Source organism: Poecilia latipinna, unplaced genomic scaffold, assembly GCF_001443285.1.
Source record: "Poecilia latipinna isolate Pla-1442-1.1 unplaced genomic scaffold, P_latipinna-1.0 Scaffold2063, whole genome shotgun sequence".
NCBI lineage: Eukaryota > Metazoa > Chordata > Actinopteri > Cyprinodontiformes > Poeciliidae > Poecilia > Poecilia latipinna.
Window position 1 is genome coordinate 27492 of NW_015114679.1, and position 18652 is coordinate 46143.

The 18652-nt window shown below is 38.7% G+C and overlaps 1 protein-coding gene across 2 annotated transcripts in view; it reads right to left on the minus strand.

Annotated features, from left to right (window-relative positions):
* LOC106936018 (pleckstrin homology domain-containing family G member 5-like) overlaps window positions 1-18652 on the minus strand; it is a 56840-nt gene that overhangs the window by 27301 nt on the left and 10887 nt on the right. Inside the window, exons 1-2 of one of the 2 annotated variants that reach the window (XM_015016789.1) lie at window positions 16175-16969; window positions 6609-6685 (exon numbers count right to left, since the gene is read on the minus strand). In XM_015016789.1, coding sequence (XP_014872275.1) covers window positions 6609-6685; window positions 16175-16298 — 201 coding nt within the window. In that variant the 5' untranslated portion in view covers window positions 16299-16969. Of the gene's footprint in view, window positions 1-6608; window positions 6686-16174; window positions 16970-18652 lie in introns of those variants that run through there. The other variant, XM_015016790.1, reaches the window with a different exon arrangement.

An 18652-nucleotide genomic window follows, 5' to 3' on the forward strand; every position in this document is an offset into this window, starting at 1 on the left:
GTTTCCATTATTGTAAAAAGGTGCAGAATTTTCCATTAAGTTCACAATATTCTCTGAACAGATTTGTAAAAATCTGTTAATGGACTTTGGTACAAAATCCACTAACAGACCCAGTAGAAGTCACAAAAATGAAAAGATGCATGTTGAACCACAAGGTGGTTAAGACTTGAGAGCGCAAAACACATCAAACAATGATAATGATTCTGTATCCTCTCAAAAAATGTTTGAGTGGATTTTGTTTATCAGCAGGACTGATGAGACTCCTTTCTCTGCATTCAGGATATTGCTGAATGAGAAGAATAGGACATGCAGACAATCAGAAAAAAACAAGATGTGAAGCACCAAAATCTATCTCCCAGTATAACTACACTGGGAAATAGTACTGGGAGATAGATTTTGGCGCTTAACATCTTGTCTGCTCTTGGGGATTAGCTGTTGTATTCCCACTTAAAAGTCATTGGTTACTTTCCAGACATTAAGTATGTGGACAGGTAATCTCTTCAAAGAGGTCAGGAGCAACTGAATCTCAGTAAACTGTTTGGCACCTAAAACAATCCATCTCTGCCAGGATACAGCAACCAGCACACTAAATTCCTGAGCCTCTGACAAATACAGAAAGAGGGGCATCATGTTTACTTTGCAGCTTCAGCATGTCCCCGTCAGTTTTAGCAAGGCAGACTTGTCAAATGAAAAGATCTGGAACAGACACTGGAAGAACCTTAGGGCAGACATGGTTGCATAGTGTGTGGAGGTTGTCTAATAAAGTGGAAAATTAACTAAGTCTGAACCATCACAGTGTTAAAAGAGAGGGAAATTAAAATCCATCTCAAGCATTATTAATAATTTTGTTGAAAAAACATCCATGATAACTGAAGTGCCAACAGTATCCAATTAGTGTAACCGTGCTTTAAAACTGCAAGTTGCAAGTCAGTTTATGTTAAACAAGTTACTGCTGTCCAAGCAGAAAGCCTGACTAAAAAGCTAATATTATCTTGGTATGTTTTATTTTTCCTTGACTTCAAGTCTGCATAGAGAAGGGACAACGTTAAAAATTGGAAGAAGAATATAATCAGACATTAAATAAAATATTTATACATTTTCAAAGTAATTCAGTTATTTTGGTCTAGATGCATTTCCATAGCCTTCTCAGTGTTTCTGTGACTCAACAGAACCTTTTCACCCAAGATAAATATAAATCTTTCTTGGAATCCTCCAATGATTTTTCGTCAGAAACTACACTGAGGACGATCAGAGAGCTAAACAGCTGACTAACATGTTCCCTCATCCTTCCTTTCTTCACGACATCCCTTTGCCTCCAGCTGTTTGGAATAAGGAAGGGCCCATTGCCATAGTGACCCACACCTTTTTTTCGGGTTATCCTGTCTGGTCCTGTTAAAGCTGTGGCTTTCAGAACCAGTGAGTAAAGCTAGGAGGTAATGAGCTCCACTATGTGTGAGTCTTGAATCAGAAAACAAGTCCACACCTGCCCTGAACGACAACCAATGTAATCTGAAATCATTCCCAACGCAAATCAGGACTAAGCTTAATTTTTCTGACACCCGATTTGAAGGATGTCACCGCTGGACCTTCTGAAAAAGTGTTAGTCACTTCTAAGCGCTGGGTTGTGATATGGAGGAAGACACCTGGGAAGATTTCACTAAACTATGATGCAGGTGAACTCATCAAGGTTACAGCCAGTCATGCTGCGACTAGAAGACACAGAGTGCTGTTGGGAACTGATATATGTTTTGAGGAGACTCCAGGCAGGCCTGTCTGGAAACAAAAGGGTTTAAATGGACTGGCCTAAGAATCTGCGTCTGCCTGTGTGCAGCTGCCAAGGCGCCGGCATTTCAAAGGGAGCTTTTGGAAAACTTAAAAAACTAAAAAAAGAAGAATATAAAAGTTTTTTGTTTTTGTTCCCCTCCCTTTCATTTTCTGAGTAAAAATTCTTCCATGTGTTTAAATCTGTTCAGCGGGTGGAATGGGTGAAAGTCGAGGGATATTTATGTCCTTTACTCGAGTCAAGCCAAGGTTGACTAAGGGAGTTCATGAAAAGAGTAAACAGCAGAGTGCGTCCTGTAGGTCAGGATTGTCATGACATCGCCCCCTGCTGTTTAAAGCTCGATACAGACGGCACACGTGAAAGCTGGTATCTAAAAACTTGCACCATTGCACAATGGAAATGATTTTTCATCAACTGGAAACAAAACTAATCTGACTCAACATTTACTACACCTTATCAAAGTAACTGAATCTCAAACATTTTATGAAGTTGTGACATAATGTAATATCCCTTAGATGAGACCACTATGGGGTCACCCTGTTGAACGCAGGCGTAAAACAGGAAAAACTCAGATCATCAAGATAAATGATTATTTTTTAAAAGTCTTGTTTTACTCAGGGTTTTCCCTTCTGCTTTTATAGCTTACGACAGAGGAACGTCATTGGTCCCAACAAGTCTGCTGCCTTAACATTTTTAATAAACACTTCTTGTCAATGACATCCATCAAATATGTAGAAAAATATCTACAACTTTAAACAATGTTAATAGATTTTTTATCCACGTTTTTAGAGATATCCGTCACATTATACAAAAACAAAAAACTGCTCTGTAGAAGTTTCGTCTCGCTACTGATGTTGATGCCAACCTGACAAGAACAATACTGATAAGGTATTGTCATATTAAGTAAATTATTATTGAAAAGTTCATATATTTACTAACTGAAAAGCATTTCCCAGTGTTTCAAGTCTTGCATCTAAAGAAAACATTTAAGATCAGAATTTGACTAAAAATTACCTTTCTAATATGGAAAAATGGTTTTAATGAAAAACAGGTTCGCTACCTGACAAGCGTATACATAACGTAAACATATTTTCTAATTTTTTGAAGACGACTACAGCTCATGTTCTAACCATTTGTTTTGTCTTTATTTGCTTTAGAGACCATCTTAAACGGGATTTAATTGGTGAATAATGCATTACTTTTTTGTGCTTTGTTCACCATTTATTAAAGGGAGGGTACAAAATAAAATCTGAGGTTTATATCATGTTATAACATCATCAAAAACATACTTTGACTGTAACTTGGACTCAATCATGAATACTGAATCTCCCATGACAACCAGTAGTCAATGCTTTTACCAAGCTTTTCAGGCACTTTTACATCATCTTACTCTACTGTGCTTCCTGCAATAACTTAAGTTGGAGAGTCTTAGCGGTGTCAATCCACTTTGTGGACGTGATGCTGCATGCGCCAATGGCATAAAAATAGCTCACCGTTACAGGAAAACAGCTTATCTGCAGTCATCGGTGTCTATGCTAAACAGCCTTCGAATTCATGCCGGATTCTGCAGAAAGCAGATGCATTGTAGCAAGGGGGTGAGCGCCACACAGACAGGCATGATTGACAGCACTAAGGCCTTCCTCCTGGCTCTGATTGGTTGTTTAGCACTGGATTGTCTCATACTATATTGTCACTACATAGTGACAGTTTTAACAAATATGTAGAAAAATATTTTTTATAAGTTACATAATGTAGGTCAGAAAGCCAAAATAGTCGGCGGCTAATCTTAAATAAAAATATGCACATCTGTCCCTCTGTGCTGGTCTGCTTTGCTTTTTCTTTTACATATTTCTCGCTCTTTTCTTAAATCTCTAAAGTCTGTATATGCTCTAATCTTGTGAAAGCAAAGTAAAATTCCTTGCTTGTTTGCACAAACTCGGCCAATAAAACCTATTTTAATAGTTTTATACTGGCCATGGTCTGAACAAGAAAACAAATCTTTTCCAAGCACAGAGTAGACTGGAAAGCTATTGAAAATTATTGTTTTGAGTACCCAAATCTAGTTATAATTGGGTGATAATTGCCAACAAGAAAAATGGTCTCCACCATCTACCAGCAGATAGGAGAAGCACGATTGCAAATCACATCGCATGAGGTACTTTTTTTTTTTTTTAAATCAAGTGTCTCATTAAATAGTTTATGCCTAGATAAGAAAATAAAAATGAGATAAATAGAGCAGACGGATGAGACGCCAGGAGTCCTGGAGGGAGGAAAAGTAGGGGAGTCTAACTGCCATTATACCGGCTGATGAGATGCAGCGTTCACCGTTGGTCCCCTTCCCTCTGTCTGCAGTCAACACAGGGAAATGTCTTTCCTTAATCTCCTTACATAATAACATCCACCCTGACCCAGACCAAGGAGAATGTCCTGCATCTCATTCACAACTCTCCAAACAAATTTTAAAAAACAGGAGGGAATCTGTCAAGAGGGGAGGCTGGAGAATCTGAAGTGATTTCATCTTTCAGGAAACTACATTTTAGTGTCTCGGTAATGTGGAGAACAGAGAAACGGGCGGTTCAGACTGAGCACTTTGTTTTTTTTTCCTCCCCTTTTTATTATTCTTAGTTTCCATGGAGAGAAACTATATATAACCAGCTCTCTCCCTCTCCCAACAGGCTGTCTCAATTCATAAATCTTTTCTTTGTCATCTTCCCTTCCCATTGTTCCCGCAAAGAAGACAGCAGGAGACAACATCTCGATTCAATGAGAAAATCCTCCCAATGCCCGGTCGTAATGGCAGGAGGGGGGGACGTCCAGGCGGACCAGACAAACCAAAACAACCCAGACTGACGGACAAACCAGACACTACGGCGATTTCCCCTGGCCTTCTGGCCCATCTCCCGTTTTCAGAAACCAGTGGCTTCAAAGGAATAATTCATTTCACAGTCTGGTGGCCAGACACAGAGCCCCAAGACTTTCACCCCTTCAAACACCTGAAAGAACAAAAGCAGCGTTGGGACTCTGCTTCACCTTTTTCACTGCTGATACGACACACAGCAAAGAGGCCAAATCACATCTGCCTACATCCATCTTTTCCTACCCGAACCCCTAATCAGTGTCCGATCCAAACCAAAACAAGTTTTGCCATTACAGTCTGGTTCAGTGCAGACTTGAATGGAGTCATGGAAAAGTTATGGCATGATTTTAAAAAGCTGGTCATTACTTTGTCAATTTTTAATCAAGGAAACCACTAATTATAAAAGCAGTGTGCAACAATTACAGAAAATATGCAACAATTACCGACATCTAGTGGTAAAGTGGGAGATTGCTATCATCTAAACTTTCATTCATCAACTACCCAGAACTTATCAGTAGACAGATGTGAAGTTACACTAACTAAATGTGTGCATAAGCCGTTTCTGCTGCCAAAAGCTTTACTCAACAATGAATGAATATGTGTAGTTAATCTTAATAAAGGAGATTAAAATTTACTGCAACTTTTTTCCCCTTCATTTGTCATGTAGCTATTGTAAGTTATTTTTGTCAGTCGACTCCTTCAGATTATTCTTTGTATTGTATTTCCAGCAGTGAAAACATCTTCAAATATTTGCTTCCCTGCCCCTTCAAAGATTTATTACACGTTTGCTTTTCTTGGCACACTTAAACATCTAACACTCAAAAACACAAAATCTCACCAAGATTGGTCTGATTGAGGTAAAGCAAAAGCTAATTTTACAAGTAACTCTTTAGCAATATGTAGGATCTTGTTTTAATTCAATAATTCCTTTATATTTATGAAAAGTACTTGTTCCATTGGCAGATTATTTCACTTATGGGAAAAATATATTGTTATTGTGAAATAATGTGCTAATGGAGGAAGTACTTTTTCACCAATATTAAATAATTACTGACTTAAAACACAGATTTCAAATAGTAAAAGCAAGCACCATCAGTTTAGTGATTATTCTGAAGGATCGTTTGCACTACTGCTAATGTATTCATGTGACATGGCTGGTCACTTGAGGAAGCAAGTAGCCATGTTGATGTTTACCTGCATGACAATGGCCAGAAATGGTATTATGGATGGCAGCAAAAGGTGTTTTCACTTTGAAACGAAAAATTGACCAAAAATTAGTTTTTGGTCAAGGCCTGAAAGCCTGGGATGTCATGAACTGATTAATGCATAAAGAATTTAACTGTTAATTTTTATTTCTTAAACCTAACATATACATGTCTCATCTGCCGTTAGCAGTACTGCTTACCTTTTTTCTCAGTTTCCCAGTGTTAAAGAGCTAGTCGACAGATTTGGTTCATTTGCAAGTGTCACAACCTCAAACCGTAGCTAAATTGCAAACCAGTTACTCAGTAATTACAGAATACAACACACCATTAGTCACCAAATTAAATCTCTAAACTTACTTCTGCTGCCCAGAATCAACACAAACAGATGTGTTGCCTCAGTTAAGTCTGAGGCCATAGCATGACATTTCCATGACGCCGATTAAAATAAAAAATAAAAAATACTTTTAAACTGTCCAAACTGCAACCTGATTCAATCTCCTGAAGACAGCCGCTGGCTCCAGACTTCTTGAATCACTAAGACATTCTCTTACATTGACAAAGTGCTGCAGTTTGTCTGTGTTTGAAGAGAGACGGACCAAAGATGCAGTCTACATTACATACATCAAAGTCAACAAATTTCCCACTATCTCAAATCTTGAAGCCAAAAATGCCACAGCATCCAAGTGAAAGGTGTATGGCAAACTTCTCACTGCCATGCAAATACGTTTGGTAGATTTATGTCGTTTAAATTTAATAATCTTACCTTAGAGGCCCTTCGGTGGTCAGGACACTCAGGGTACTGACAAACCACCCAGTCTTCCTCCTGGACTGGTTTATCATCTGAAAGAGAACACATGGGTCACTCTGACATTTCTTTATGAATAAAGACACATTAAAATCAGCCACCCAGCAGCCTTAACTTCCACCAACACACCTTTCTTGGTAGGGATGTAAGAATACATTGCTAAGTTTAAGACTAAAAGTGTGTGTGTTTATTCAACGGTGAAGTGAGTAAAGAAAAAACGGAGAGCGGTTGTAAGCGCAAGAAAGTCATCGGTTAGTCGGACAGGCCATGTGTATAAAAGCAGAAGAAATTGGCTAAAGAGATCTATTGATGGAAAGGTAAACAGAAGAAAAAAAGGATGGGATTTTTTTTGAAAGAACATCAAAGAGAAATAATGACTAAAGAGACAGGAAGCAAAAAAAGTAAATGAGAGGAAGGCCGGTCTGCTTATTGTAGGAAAGTGCCCTCATCATGGGGGAGCTTGCCGCTTTCAACTGCACGACAACAAATCACCATTGTCAAATAAACCCCCAACATCGATTTGACTGGCTGTATTGAGGCCACGATAAAAGGCAGTGTTTACATCTGTGCCTTCGACACGTACACAAAAGATAACAATGTCATAACAGAGACCGTGAGTGCACCGGTATTTATTGGTCCGCCAAATGAGCAAAACATAACAGGGGGAAAGGAGAAAGGAAGGGCAGGAAAGTGAAGTAGAGATTGGCAGTAAAGGTGCCATTTGCAAAAGTTCTCAAATTTCCAAAAATTACGACAAAAACCCTTCCGGTGTGCCAAGACGGCTGGTCATTGCAATATGAGTGGTGGAATAGCAGTAGATCTTCTGTAATGGAGATGGAGCGCTACGAGAAAATGAAGTCACTTTGTGGCTGTTCTTTAAGGCCAAAAACAACAATAATGCATCAGTAAGAAGGAAATGGTCAAAAATCTGTACTGCTGCAAACGGAAAATGTCACCTTTAGTCATGCAGTCGGATTTAACAGCCCTTGTAGGTCAGGGGAAAATGGAAAAACGCTGTAATTGGTGCATACCTTTCAATCCTTGGCCTCCCCACAGGAACGGGTCAGCCGGCCTACACGTTAACATGCTAAATAACAGTAAAAACAAGACTAAGTAATAATGATTGATGTGAAAATACAGCGTATGAGTTAACTTCTAATACAAATCCACTGAAACTTTTTTTGTACACTCTTCAACCAGTCCAACCATTGCCCCATTCTCAGCGCTCACTTTCACAAAACAATAAATGTATTTTGTTACCACAAAAGTCAGTGTAATCTATTTAGATTTTATATGATTATGCGCAGAGTGTGACATGTTTTTTGTCTTTTTTATTTTGACAAATTTTGTCGAGGACGGCAGTGAGATTAGATGAAATACATCTAAAAACAGTTTTACGTACTTCAAGACTCTCAGCAATGATTGTTCTAGAGTTACGCATTTGGAATATTTTCTCCATTTTCACTTTCCTTTTAAAAAAAATTATAAAGAAAAGGACAGATGAAAAATAAAATAACACTGTTTTAAACAGACTAGAGTGAAACAACAAATGCTTTAGTAATGAGGCATATGCCCTGACCGTTGGACAAATACTTTTACTTGCACTGTTATACTAATATGGTAATGTTCAGGCACTATTCAGTAAATTGAATTAAAACATCCTTAAAGAAGATGAATAGTGACAGGGTAGTTGTGCCCAGTAACCGTCATGTATCCAAGAGGATTCATCCTCATTTGACATGAGAGCCTGAACATCAGCCCATTAGACAATCACTGCAATCATGCAGCCTCGACCTAAACAGCAGATCTGGTCTCAGGTCCCTGCCAGTATATGAGCTAAAACCTTTCTTTGAACACCTTTCAGTAATCCAGCTGAAGCAGAGTCTATTTTGTCTGACTTCAACCACCTTCTGGGAAGAGGTGAGGGGGGGAAATGTCTCTCCTGTGTCTCCTCTCTGCTGGAAGAAGGCCGAAATGCACTCTCAGTCATGACTACGGCCACTGCCAGAAGGCTTCAGGGATAATGGTTCCCTGTGGGTTTACAAAAGCAGCCGGCTGCAGAAGGAGCCTCCAGCTGAAGCGTTTCCCAAAGATCTAGACCCTTCAGCATCACAGCCAAACTTCACAGCTATGCACGAAACAAATGCTATTTGGCCTCACTGGTGACATATCAGATCACAGCGATCTGGAAAAGTTATCACCCTGACAGTGAAGTATAAATGTTCAGAGGCCATGCCATGTTTCAGATCAACTCAAAACCTAACCATGGCGAGACGCAGAGGTTCATAATGGAGGGTTCATATTTTCATCCTGTTCATTTACTAAATATTTATTTTAGATCTAAATATTTGGTTGATAGACTGAATATTTAGCTTGCTAATTAAATATTTAGTTTGAAACAGGTATGAATTCATCACAGTGAATTAATACCATGATGAAAATATAGTTAAAAAAAAATTAATGCTCATTGTTTTCCATAATAGCCTAAATAAATTCAAGGTTTCATAATATCATGCAGCTGTAGTAGAGCTCCACCATTGCATTGCTCTGACGAGCAGCATCAGCCTCAAGTAAAGACAAATCTTATCCAAAAGCATTTTAGAAAAAAATGACATTTAATGCATGGAAGACACTAACTAAATGCTCTATGCAATCCCACTTTTAAAAAATTAGCATCCAAGACTTGGAGATACAGATCAAGATGTTGTTTATACACTTTTTACTTAATTTGAGCTATTATGAAGATCTACGTTAAAACAGGAGCTTTTTCATCCAAGCTTTGTCAAAAAGGGGGGAAAAAAAAAACAATGAATATACGACACCCACAAACAGATAAAGTCAGAATCAAACTTCGTTTTGGAGCCTGAATTTAAAAAAAAATATACATATTACACTAAAGATTTTTGCAACATGAGTTGTTGGAAAAAAAAATTATGAAATATTGAATTTTTAAAGACAGCAATGATTAAAGTAACATTTTAAATCTAATCTCAGAATACATTTTAATAAGCATGTTAGTGAACACACGATTCAATACTGTTGTAAGAAAGCAATCCCCACAACCAAGCTCTGCTTTTGATGTAAAAAAAAAAAAAATCAATTTCTTGATAATTCAACTTTAGGTTTGTTTAATTTAATACAAGACAGAGTCCAATGCAGTTTATTTTATAATAACCAGAGTTGTAAATGATATTCCTAAATAAGCTTCCCACCCTAAGAGCTAACCTTCCCTCAACCCTCTCCTGATTACGGGTTTCATTGTAAAACACAGCTCTATCTGCTGAACCTCCATCTTCTCTCTTACTTGTTCATATCTTGCTGACTCTCTGACTTTCTCTCTCTGATGAACTGGAATCCCTGAACTCAGCAGTGCTGATTAAGCCAAAAAAGCAAACACAAGCACACACAGCGCACGAACACACGTGACGGTGGACAATGAGTCTGCACACTAAAGAGACGGTTGTGTGTCGCGTCCGCACAGCCCCTGTGCTGGCCTGCTTCAGCTCGACGAGACACTGCCCGGGGGAAAAGATCCTTTAGGTGCCCATAAATAAGCCAGAGCAGTCAAGGCCAGCTTAAATCAACCACGTTGAGTGTATCGGTTTCCATTTCCATTCTTTGCATTCTCTTAATTCGAAATTCTTCCTTCAATTTAGGGATTAGATTGCATCCTACAAAGGCAAATCATAAGTTTAAATGTTCAGTGAGATCTGAAATTTTAATAACCAATGTTCTACAGCTACAAGCAAAAACACCTTATATCAAAAACATATTTAGAAATATTGAAATAAATGTCCTTGGGCTGCAGGAAATGAGACATTTTACAGCAAATCCTAAATAATAAAAGCTTATTAATTAGGGAAAAGATTACGCAATGAGGCAAAAGAAAGTCAAGAAAAGTCATTAAAGTCATCCCTACAGCATGTTCTTTCTGGTTTTACTGTGATATCCTACATGAAGTATGTCTGGAGTCCAGGGTTTGCAGCTTCGTTGCTTTTTAAACATCACATTTGCCAACTGTGCACTGCCCAAAATCTGTTATTACTGTGACTCACTCAGGAAAACTGAGCCCACAGCGGTTCCTGTGCTGCACTGTGGAGCCAGTTAGCTCCTGTGATGAGAATATGAGATGAAACACTGAAGTTTTACATTTCATCTCAACAAGATCTTTTCCAACTGCTCTGCTTACGCTGCGTTTAAATTTATATGCAAATTTTGTGGAAAAAAAATAATAAAAAAATTGAAGATAAGAATTTGATGAATCTGACAACTAAATACAATTAAACTAAGGGTGGAGTGAGAGAGAAAAAGAACTATGAAGCTTTACAACATGCACACAGTTGACTGCAAACTCATATTAGTCATGTTGGAAGATGTTCACTTTGATAATTCACATTTCATTTTCCTGGGAATGTCCTGCAGAACTGCATAATAAGCAGTGCGCACCATTTTGTTTACCAAATGAATCTGGGTTTTCCCCAACAGTCAAAGTATTTTTCACCCTTTATAATGGTTTTTACTGTGCGGGAACAACTGTATTGGATGTTGCCGCTTTCTGTCTGTATGATGTCAGTTGCACATGCCAAGACAGCTGTCAATGTCTGTAGAGATTCACACAATTCATTTTTCCAAGTCAACTCAATCATTTGTTGGGGTAAAAATATCAGAGCCAAAGACTTAAATAGGCTAAGCGACCTGTTAAAGAAGGCTGGTTCTGTTCCTATTGACTTTTCTGGATCATCTGTAGATTATTGTGCAAAGATACATATTTCAGAAAACTCAAGCAAAATCACAGACAACCCTGAGCATCTTAACAAGATCATTAAACAACGGGGAGTCTGCAGCCAAAAGCTTCATCAGAATTAATGCAGCACACCGCTACAGCAGATCTTTTCTGCCTATTGACAATTTGAGCGCAACGTTGTGCTCATCTGAAAGCGGCCCACTAAAACAACCTCTGTGTGTGCCATCTCCTGTGAAGGTTATCCAAAAATTGTGTAGGATTCCATACATGAGAAAACAATGTGATCTAGTGACATACTGGTAGTTGTATCAATCAATCAAATTTTATTTGTATAGCACATTTCAGCAGCAAGGCATTTCAAAGTGCTTTACATAATTAAAATAAAAACATCATGTGACATTGAATAAACAGTGAGAAAGAGATTTTGAAAAAAAAAAGATTAAAAAAGATAAAAACATTAAAACCCGTGCCCCTTTTAGGACTTCAGTTAAACATTGTTTAACATTGGTTAGTTTAACTGGGACTCTAACCCAGTAGTAGAAGAAAGTTGTGAGTTACATCACCCTTTTTCCCCCCTTATGATTAATACATTTGAACACCCTTTCAAAAATATGGCAAATTAAAACAACAAAAGCAAATAACTCAAATGAATAAGAATTTCACCAAGTGTTACACTTTATGGTAAAAAGGGGGGCGACTACTAAAGGCAATAAGCTACTTATCAATAGCGGATTACATTAGGGTAGAGGAACAGACTGCGTAATCCAATCAGATTGGCTTTTATTTGGGATTTTAAGCTACCCCCCCCCCCCCCACGCTTTCCTGGCACTGAACATCATTCCTGTTCGCCTTCATCAGCAAAGTGGTTACTAGTATACAGTATGGCAAGTCATACATAAGTTAATAAACTCCACACTTTTGGATTAAGACGTTGTCCGAATTTTGTCAAAGCAAAGCCTCTCCCTCATGCCCTGAACTCTTAAATTCATAACTCCATGTTAATGAGAAGAGGCTGAACTGAACATATTTAGATTTAAGCCTTTTTTTCCTAGGAATGTTAAGAATGCGAGGCTCTGACTTTAGTTAAGTGAGGTCTCGTCATGGCACACGGAGAAGAGCAGAGCTTATGAGTGCCTTTGTTAGGGCTTAACTCCTCTCATTTTCACACAGTGTTTCTATTAGTCAAACACCGTCTCCCTCCCCCCAAACCTCAACAAAAAGTAACATACACCTCCCTGCAGTGGGACAGTAGGGAAAAGGCTGGTGCAGATGGGAGGCAGGTGGATGGCATGCAGTCAAGGAGTTCTGGCATAGAAACAGACACATCAGCACAAAGAGGCGAGAAAAGCTGTGAAGTAAGAAAGCAAGATGGCAAAGATGAAGACAAATGCATGAAAACACTTCATTTCAAATGTGTTCTCCATTTATCTCTATCACATTTCTTTTCCAAATCAAGTTGTTTCAAGTAATTCAAAATATTTTGAAGCTGATCTTGTTCAAAATTCAATAATTCTGCATTAAATTTCTTGAGTTAATCTAAATAACACGTGACGTTTCAATGTTGGTGATCTCTGCGCTTTGTGATTTTATGTTGCCCAAGTTTCGATTTTCTTATAATACGACCAATATGGAATACATGGTTTTCCCAGAAAACTTGCTAAACCCGTGACTTGTCACTTAATTCGCTAAAGGTGTTAGCAGGTAGATTGGTAAAGATGGCAATGTTTACAAAGTTCAAATGAATTTAAAAAAAAACCCTGAGCCTCCCCGTGTGTTGACAAACTGACCATATTGTATTGCCATTGCACTTCCAATCATGTCAAAGAGACTCTAGCCTGTCTTTGCCACCACCGTTACTGGTGTATAAAAAAAAACCTATAAAATAACCACACTTGGCCTGGTGGGGTGCAAGAAAAGCCTTGCAGCCCACCAGGCTTATAACACGTTGGGGGGAAACCTTGGAGATATTGTGGCATATTCTGTACAGACAACTTGACTTTTTGCACTATTTTAGGATGATGAAGTCATTTAGTGTGAAGATAGAACCCTGGAACATTTTTCCTCTACAGTACAGGTGGAGGAATCAAGCTGAACACAGCTGTTTTTAATGCTGAGTATTCAGTGGCAGCGGGGGCAGCACCCTCCCATTTAGCCAAATGTTGTTGGTGAAAACACACATGTGCATCACCCACTCTCCTACTCATTCCTTCCATCCTTCTCCCTCGTCCACCACATCTGAGCAAACCTGGGGTCGCCACGTTTAAAACTGAAAACCACAGAACAAGTGCAGACGCTTCCAAAGGGTGGAGGAGCGCTCAACGATTTACAGTTTACCAGACAGACTGCAAAACAAATTTCTGAATAAGTACCGACTCATTTAAAATTTGTTTAATGACAATGTGAAAACGCAAGATTCTTCCACCGCTCTGTAATTATGCAAGGACAATGACTCCTACACTGAGGTCAGGTATTAGCCAAGACCTTAACAACCCCTCTCCATATTTAAGAGGAGTCATGAGAAGCTTAATGCATTGCTTAATTTTCTGAGGTATTTGTGTCAGAAGGAAAATAACCATGTTCTACTCTTCCTTGGGAGAATATGACTTTAGATATGCAAATATGTGCTTTTAACTTGGTTATAATGTGCTTTTAACTTGGTTAAAAGCACTTGGGTTAACATAGCAGGGTGCAGAAAGGAAGACAAGCAAAACTGTGTAAAAAAAATTATTGTCTCATCAAGTTCCAAATGATATCCTTAAAACATGGATTTTGTCATAAGCTAGAGTTGTTGATACTTCTACTTCACAATAAAACAGTCTCACAACAGTAAAAACACATTCATAAGAAAAGTAAAAAAGAAAAAAAAGGATATTGCACCACCCAGAACAATGAAGCTGACCAATCTAAAGGAAACATAAAAGCATAAATAAGTTTTTCATAGTGTTTAAGAAAAAATGAGGTTGTAACTAAAAAAAAAGGGTTAATTTTGACAACTGAACAGATTTCCTAAGTTAATTTAAGGGAGATATGAAAAACTATACCAAGATTTTAACAAAAGGACAGCTGTAGGAAATGAAAACTTCAAAAGGCCATGGGGAGAGTCTAATATATAAATGACGATAACTTCTGCCTCTTCACTGTCAAAATACCTACATTTTTAATTATTCTATAATTTATCTATATATGAAGAGTTGTTTGTTTTTCTATGTGTGGGTAGTGGAAAATGCGTTTATTCCAAAATGAGACCTGGCATAAGGAAAGAAGAGCGTTTCAGAACTCATCATCTGGATCCAGAACCTATCAAATAAATCCAATTCCAAATTTGGCTCCAAATGATCACAAAATATATTTAATACAGAAGTTGTTGTTGCTGCATATTAAAACCACATTAAAAGATGTTTTTATTAAGTTGATAAAAATAGTACAAGATGAGGTTTGACAGCTTACAGTTTAATATGTAGCATTCCTCTTGTTGATTTCATCTAAACAGTAGCTAGAACACCAAAAGACCAGCTGGGAGAAAAGAACAGGATGAAGGACATTCCTGTCTAACTTTTTTTTTTTTTTTAAGTAATTTCCCTTTTTCCTAATGGCATGAACTGGGCAGCACAGCGGGAAGTGAGTGCCCCGTACCACATCAAAAACGTCTGAGACGAGACAAGGAAGCCTTTTAGCTTCAGCCATGCACTTCACCGGTAAATATTTCATGCGTGGCGAATCTCACTCCAAATTTCCTTCATATGTCTATGACCTTATAGTCCTGCCACTTTAGTGAGTTCACTCTACTAAAGAATAAAGCAATGAGGGAAAAAAACTACTTTACATAAGGTGATATTGTACTTGGGATGTTAAGTACCGTGGAGCCATGTCTGTTTTGGGATTTTTTTAGGAATACAACACCAAGTTATTCATGGAAAATCCACCTAGTCACAGATTTTTACATGGAACATATCTAAAATATTTGAAAGAAAATGTAGCTTGGGAAGCTGGAATAGTTATTTGCAATGCTACTTTACACAATATTGGCTGGCATTTACAACCCAGGAGTTGCATTTATTAGCCAATCAGCACTCCGAGGTGCTGATTGGCTAATACCTGACATGAGCAGATATTAGTTTCTGCAGTAGTGAAAACAGTTTCTACTGAGTGTATTAATGCGCATGAAGATATTTTTGGCTATTAAAATAGGCAGCCATAAGTGTTTTGAGAGGGAGTCTCGAGAATTTGCGGATTTTAATTATTGACGTGTTGCCTTGTGACAGACTGGCGACATGTCCAGGGTGTACCTCGCCTCTCACCCAAAACGTTTGCTGGAGATGGAAACCACGAGGGACCCCACTAGGGACAAGGGTGTGCAGAAAATGGATGGATGGATATATATATATATATATTTTTTTGCATTGCAAGTTTTGGTTTGTTTATTTTTACAAAATGGATTTTCCTTTTACCTTTTGAGAGGTTGTGGACCCGGTGATTTTTTTATTATTATTTTAAAACAGAAAAGACTTCTTAGTTAAATTTTTTTCGGCTTAATTGCAGAAAAGCAAGAAGTGTACAACTCTGGAAAATCTCAAAACAATTTTAACTTCATGTTTGTCCTAATATTTAACTCTGACATTTAACATTAGCCCTGTCAAAAAAAAAAAATAAATCCTTTCAATGACTACATATGTGCCATCTGACTGAATCCACATGATCATGCTGCATCCATTACACAGCTTCCTGTTCCCAGATACACAAAGTCTGAGGAGTTGATCTTCCCATTTAGAGATGAGCTTACCAGACAGATCATGGATGACGTCCAGTGATGACGACCATGAGTAACGCTCCATTGTCATTTGTGTGATGGGAGGCATCAACGCCTCCAGCTCATATTCACCTCGCTTCTTCCAGTACAGAAACATCTTCAAGGAGTGGCTCCTTTATACAGTAATGACTATCAGGTGTGTGTTTAAAACATTACCTCAAAACTGAGCTTCACCTGTACTAAACAATAATTACAAACCACCATCTTCACTTAAAACACAAGGAAAACTTGCATTAAATCCTTCCAATGTATTAGAAAAATCAAACCTGGCAACCGGTTTAACTGCCGTCTGCATGTCCTGGATCTTTACCTCATCTGGCACACACTTGCTAAAACTTTCTTTAAACCTTCTGAATCTGACCAGTCATAAATGTGCAATTAAGTGAGCAAACTAATTCAATCCATTACATCTCCAAGGTTCAGAGCCTGGAACCACCTTCTCCAGTGCCACCAACAAAGCAATTACCAACATCCATCTATGGCCCTTCTGTTTCAGAACCTCTTCCTGTTGATCCTATGGACCTTTTTAAGTTTTCCACTAATCAGTCACTGAAAAGCCACCCACTGGGCGCTGTCAAGCACCAACTGCTGTCCTCTTTTAATCCATTTAAGCAGGCTATTCCTGACTAAAATTACAGACGTCCAGCTGCTAAAAGGTGTCGCAATCTTATCTCCAGGAGCAAGTAACGGTTCCTTTCCTGCTGCTGCCTTTGAGCCTTGATGTCATCCATGGTAAAGTTTCCTCAAACTGCACAGAACTCTTGTGAGAGCCAAGCAGCTCATGTGTAGGATCTCCTGGCGATGACGGGGGGGGCTTTCTGCCCACTCCATCGGACAAGTGTTGTATTCATGCTGAGGTGAGTTGCATGCTGGGATGGGCAATCTAAGCCAATGGCTTTTGGACCGGGTGACACAAAGATCTCTTTTTGAGCACCCTCCTACATCCAGAGGGGATTTTCTTTATGTTTTGCTCAAACTGTAAACGGCTGACATTTTTCTGCATTGATTAGTGCCCTCGCCCTTTATGGGTCTTGAAAGATTTATTTCCTTCCATGAAAGCACCAGCTCTGTGCAGAGGGAGCTCAGTCATTTCTGTGGAGGTACAATGAACACATTGGTCCTCTTGGATGCGAGAATGGGCCACAGAAAGCCTAGTTACAAAACACTCAGCTGAGACAATGCACTCCACTAACTCGATATCTTTGAAGGGCAGCTGAAGGGGTTGAAGCAACATGCAGAGACGTTTCCCGTCAAGCATAATATTTTCCGCCAGTGTTGCTGAAATGTTCAAGCACTGCTATTATGCGTCTAAAACTGGAGAAGAAATACTGTGAGAACGTACTGCACCGGCCGGGGGAAGGGAGGGACGTTGTCACACATAGCGACCCACATGTCCAATTTTGGGATAAGAAATTAGAGGGTAGGATGAGAGCTGGTTTGCTGCTCAGCTCCGGGCCTTGCAGACATATGGTAATAATCTGAAGCAGCTTTGAGCGCGCTGCTTCCCTTTTAATGAAGAGAGCAGTCGTGCAGGATGAGAACGCGGCTGCAAACACAAGGGCCAATTTCCACCTACTACAGAAACAAAGCGGGAAGCCGAAGGGGAGTGAAAGGGGGGCAGAAAAATCGGACGGCCTGCCTTTTATCTTCCTTCTTAAGATCAGTTTTTAATAAAGGGGCCCTTTTGTAAGCAATCTGAAGAGCAGAAAATCCAAGTCTGTTGTGTCAGGAGTACCTATATTGAAAAACATTTTGATCAGTTCTTCCTTAAACAATATGTAGACCATTATAAAAAGCGTCATAGTTACGTCAGTTGAATAAAGTCTTCATATGAGGAAAAACATATTCTTAGCAGAAGGTTAGACTCTGAGCAGGAACATTGTCCAATTTCTAGCTACTCTTACCTGGGTTGGAATTGCTGTTGTATAGCGTTGAAAGATTACGCTTGGATTTCTTGGAGCTTACAAAGAATTTGAATGAAAAAAAAAAAAAAAAAATACCTAAATGTTACATTCCTCCCTCAGCAGAACCTAAGGATTGTTTTAATACCATAATCTTTATGATCTGACATGTAAACTTTTTGCTCAACGAACACCCAGGACCAGCCCTTCCCATCACCCCTACGCAAGACTTCATGTCTTATGGCCGATTAGGTTTGTATTCAAAACCTCCAAGTCATACAGAACCTTCTCAACACAAAAACAAAAAAGAAAAAAATATACCCTTGCTTAATAAAAAGATCTCAGCTGATGTTTTGCCTCCACCACAGCCTCTCTATTGCATTCCTCCTAATGAGGCTTCCAGTACATTTTACTAAAAACTAAATTCTGCATCAAGTTCTGACGACGTAATCTTTACTTCTGCCATTTGTGTCAGTTTTACACAGAAAAGTATTACAGAAAGATAACGTTGATTGATTATAATGCTGAAATGTAAAGTTTGTCGAAAAAG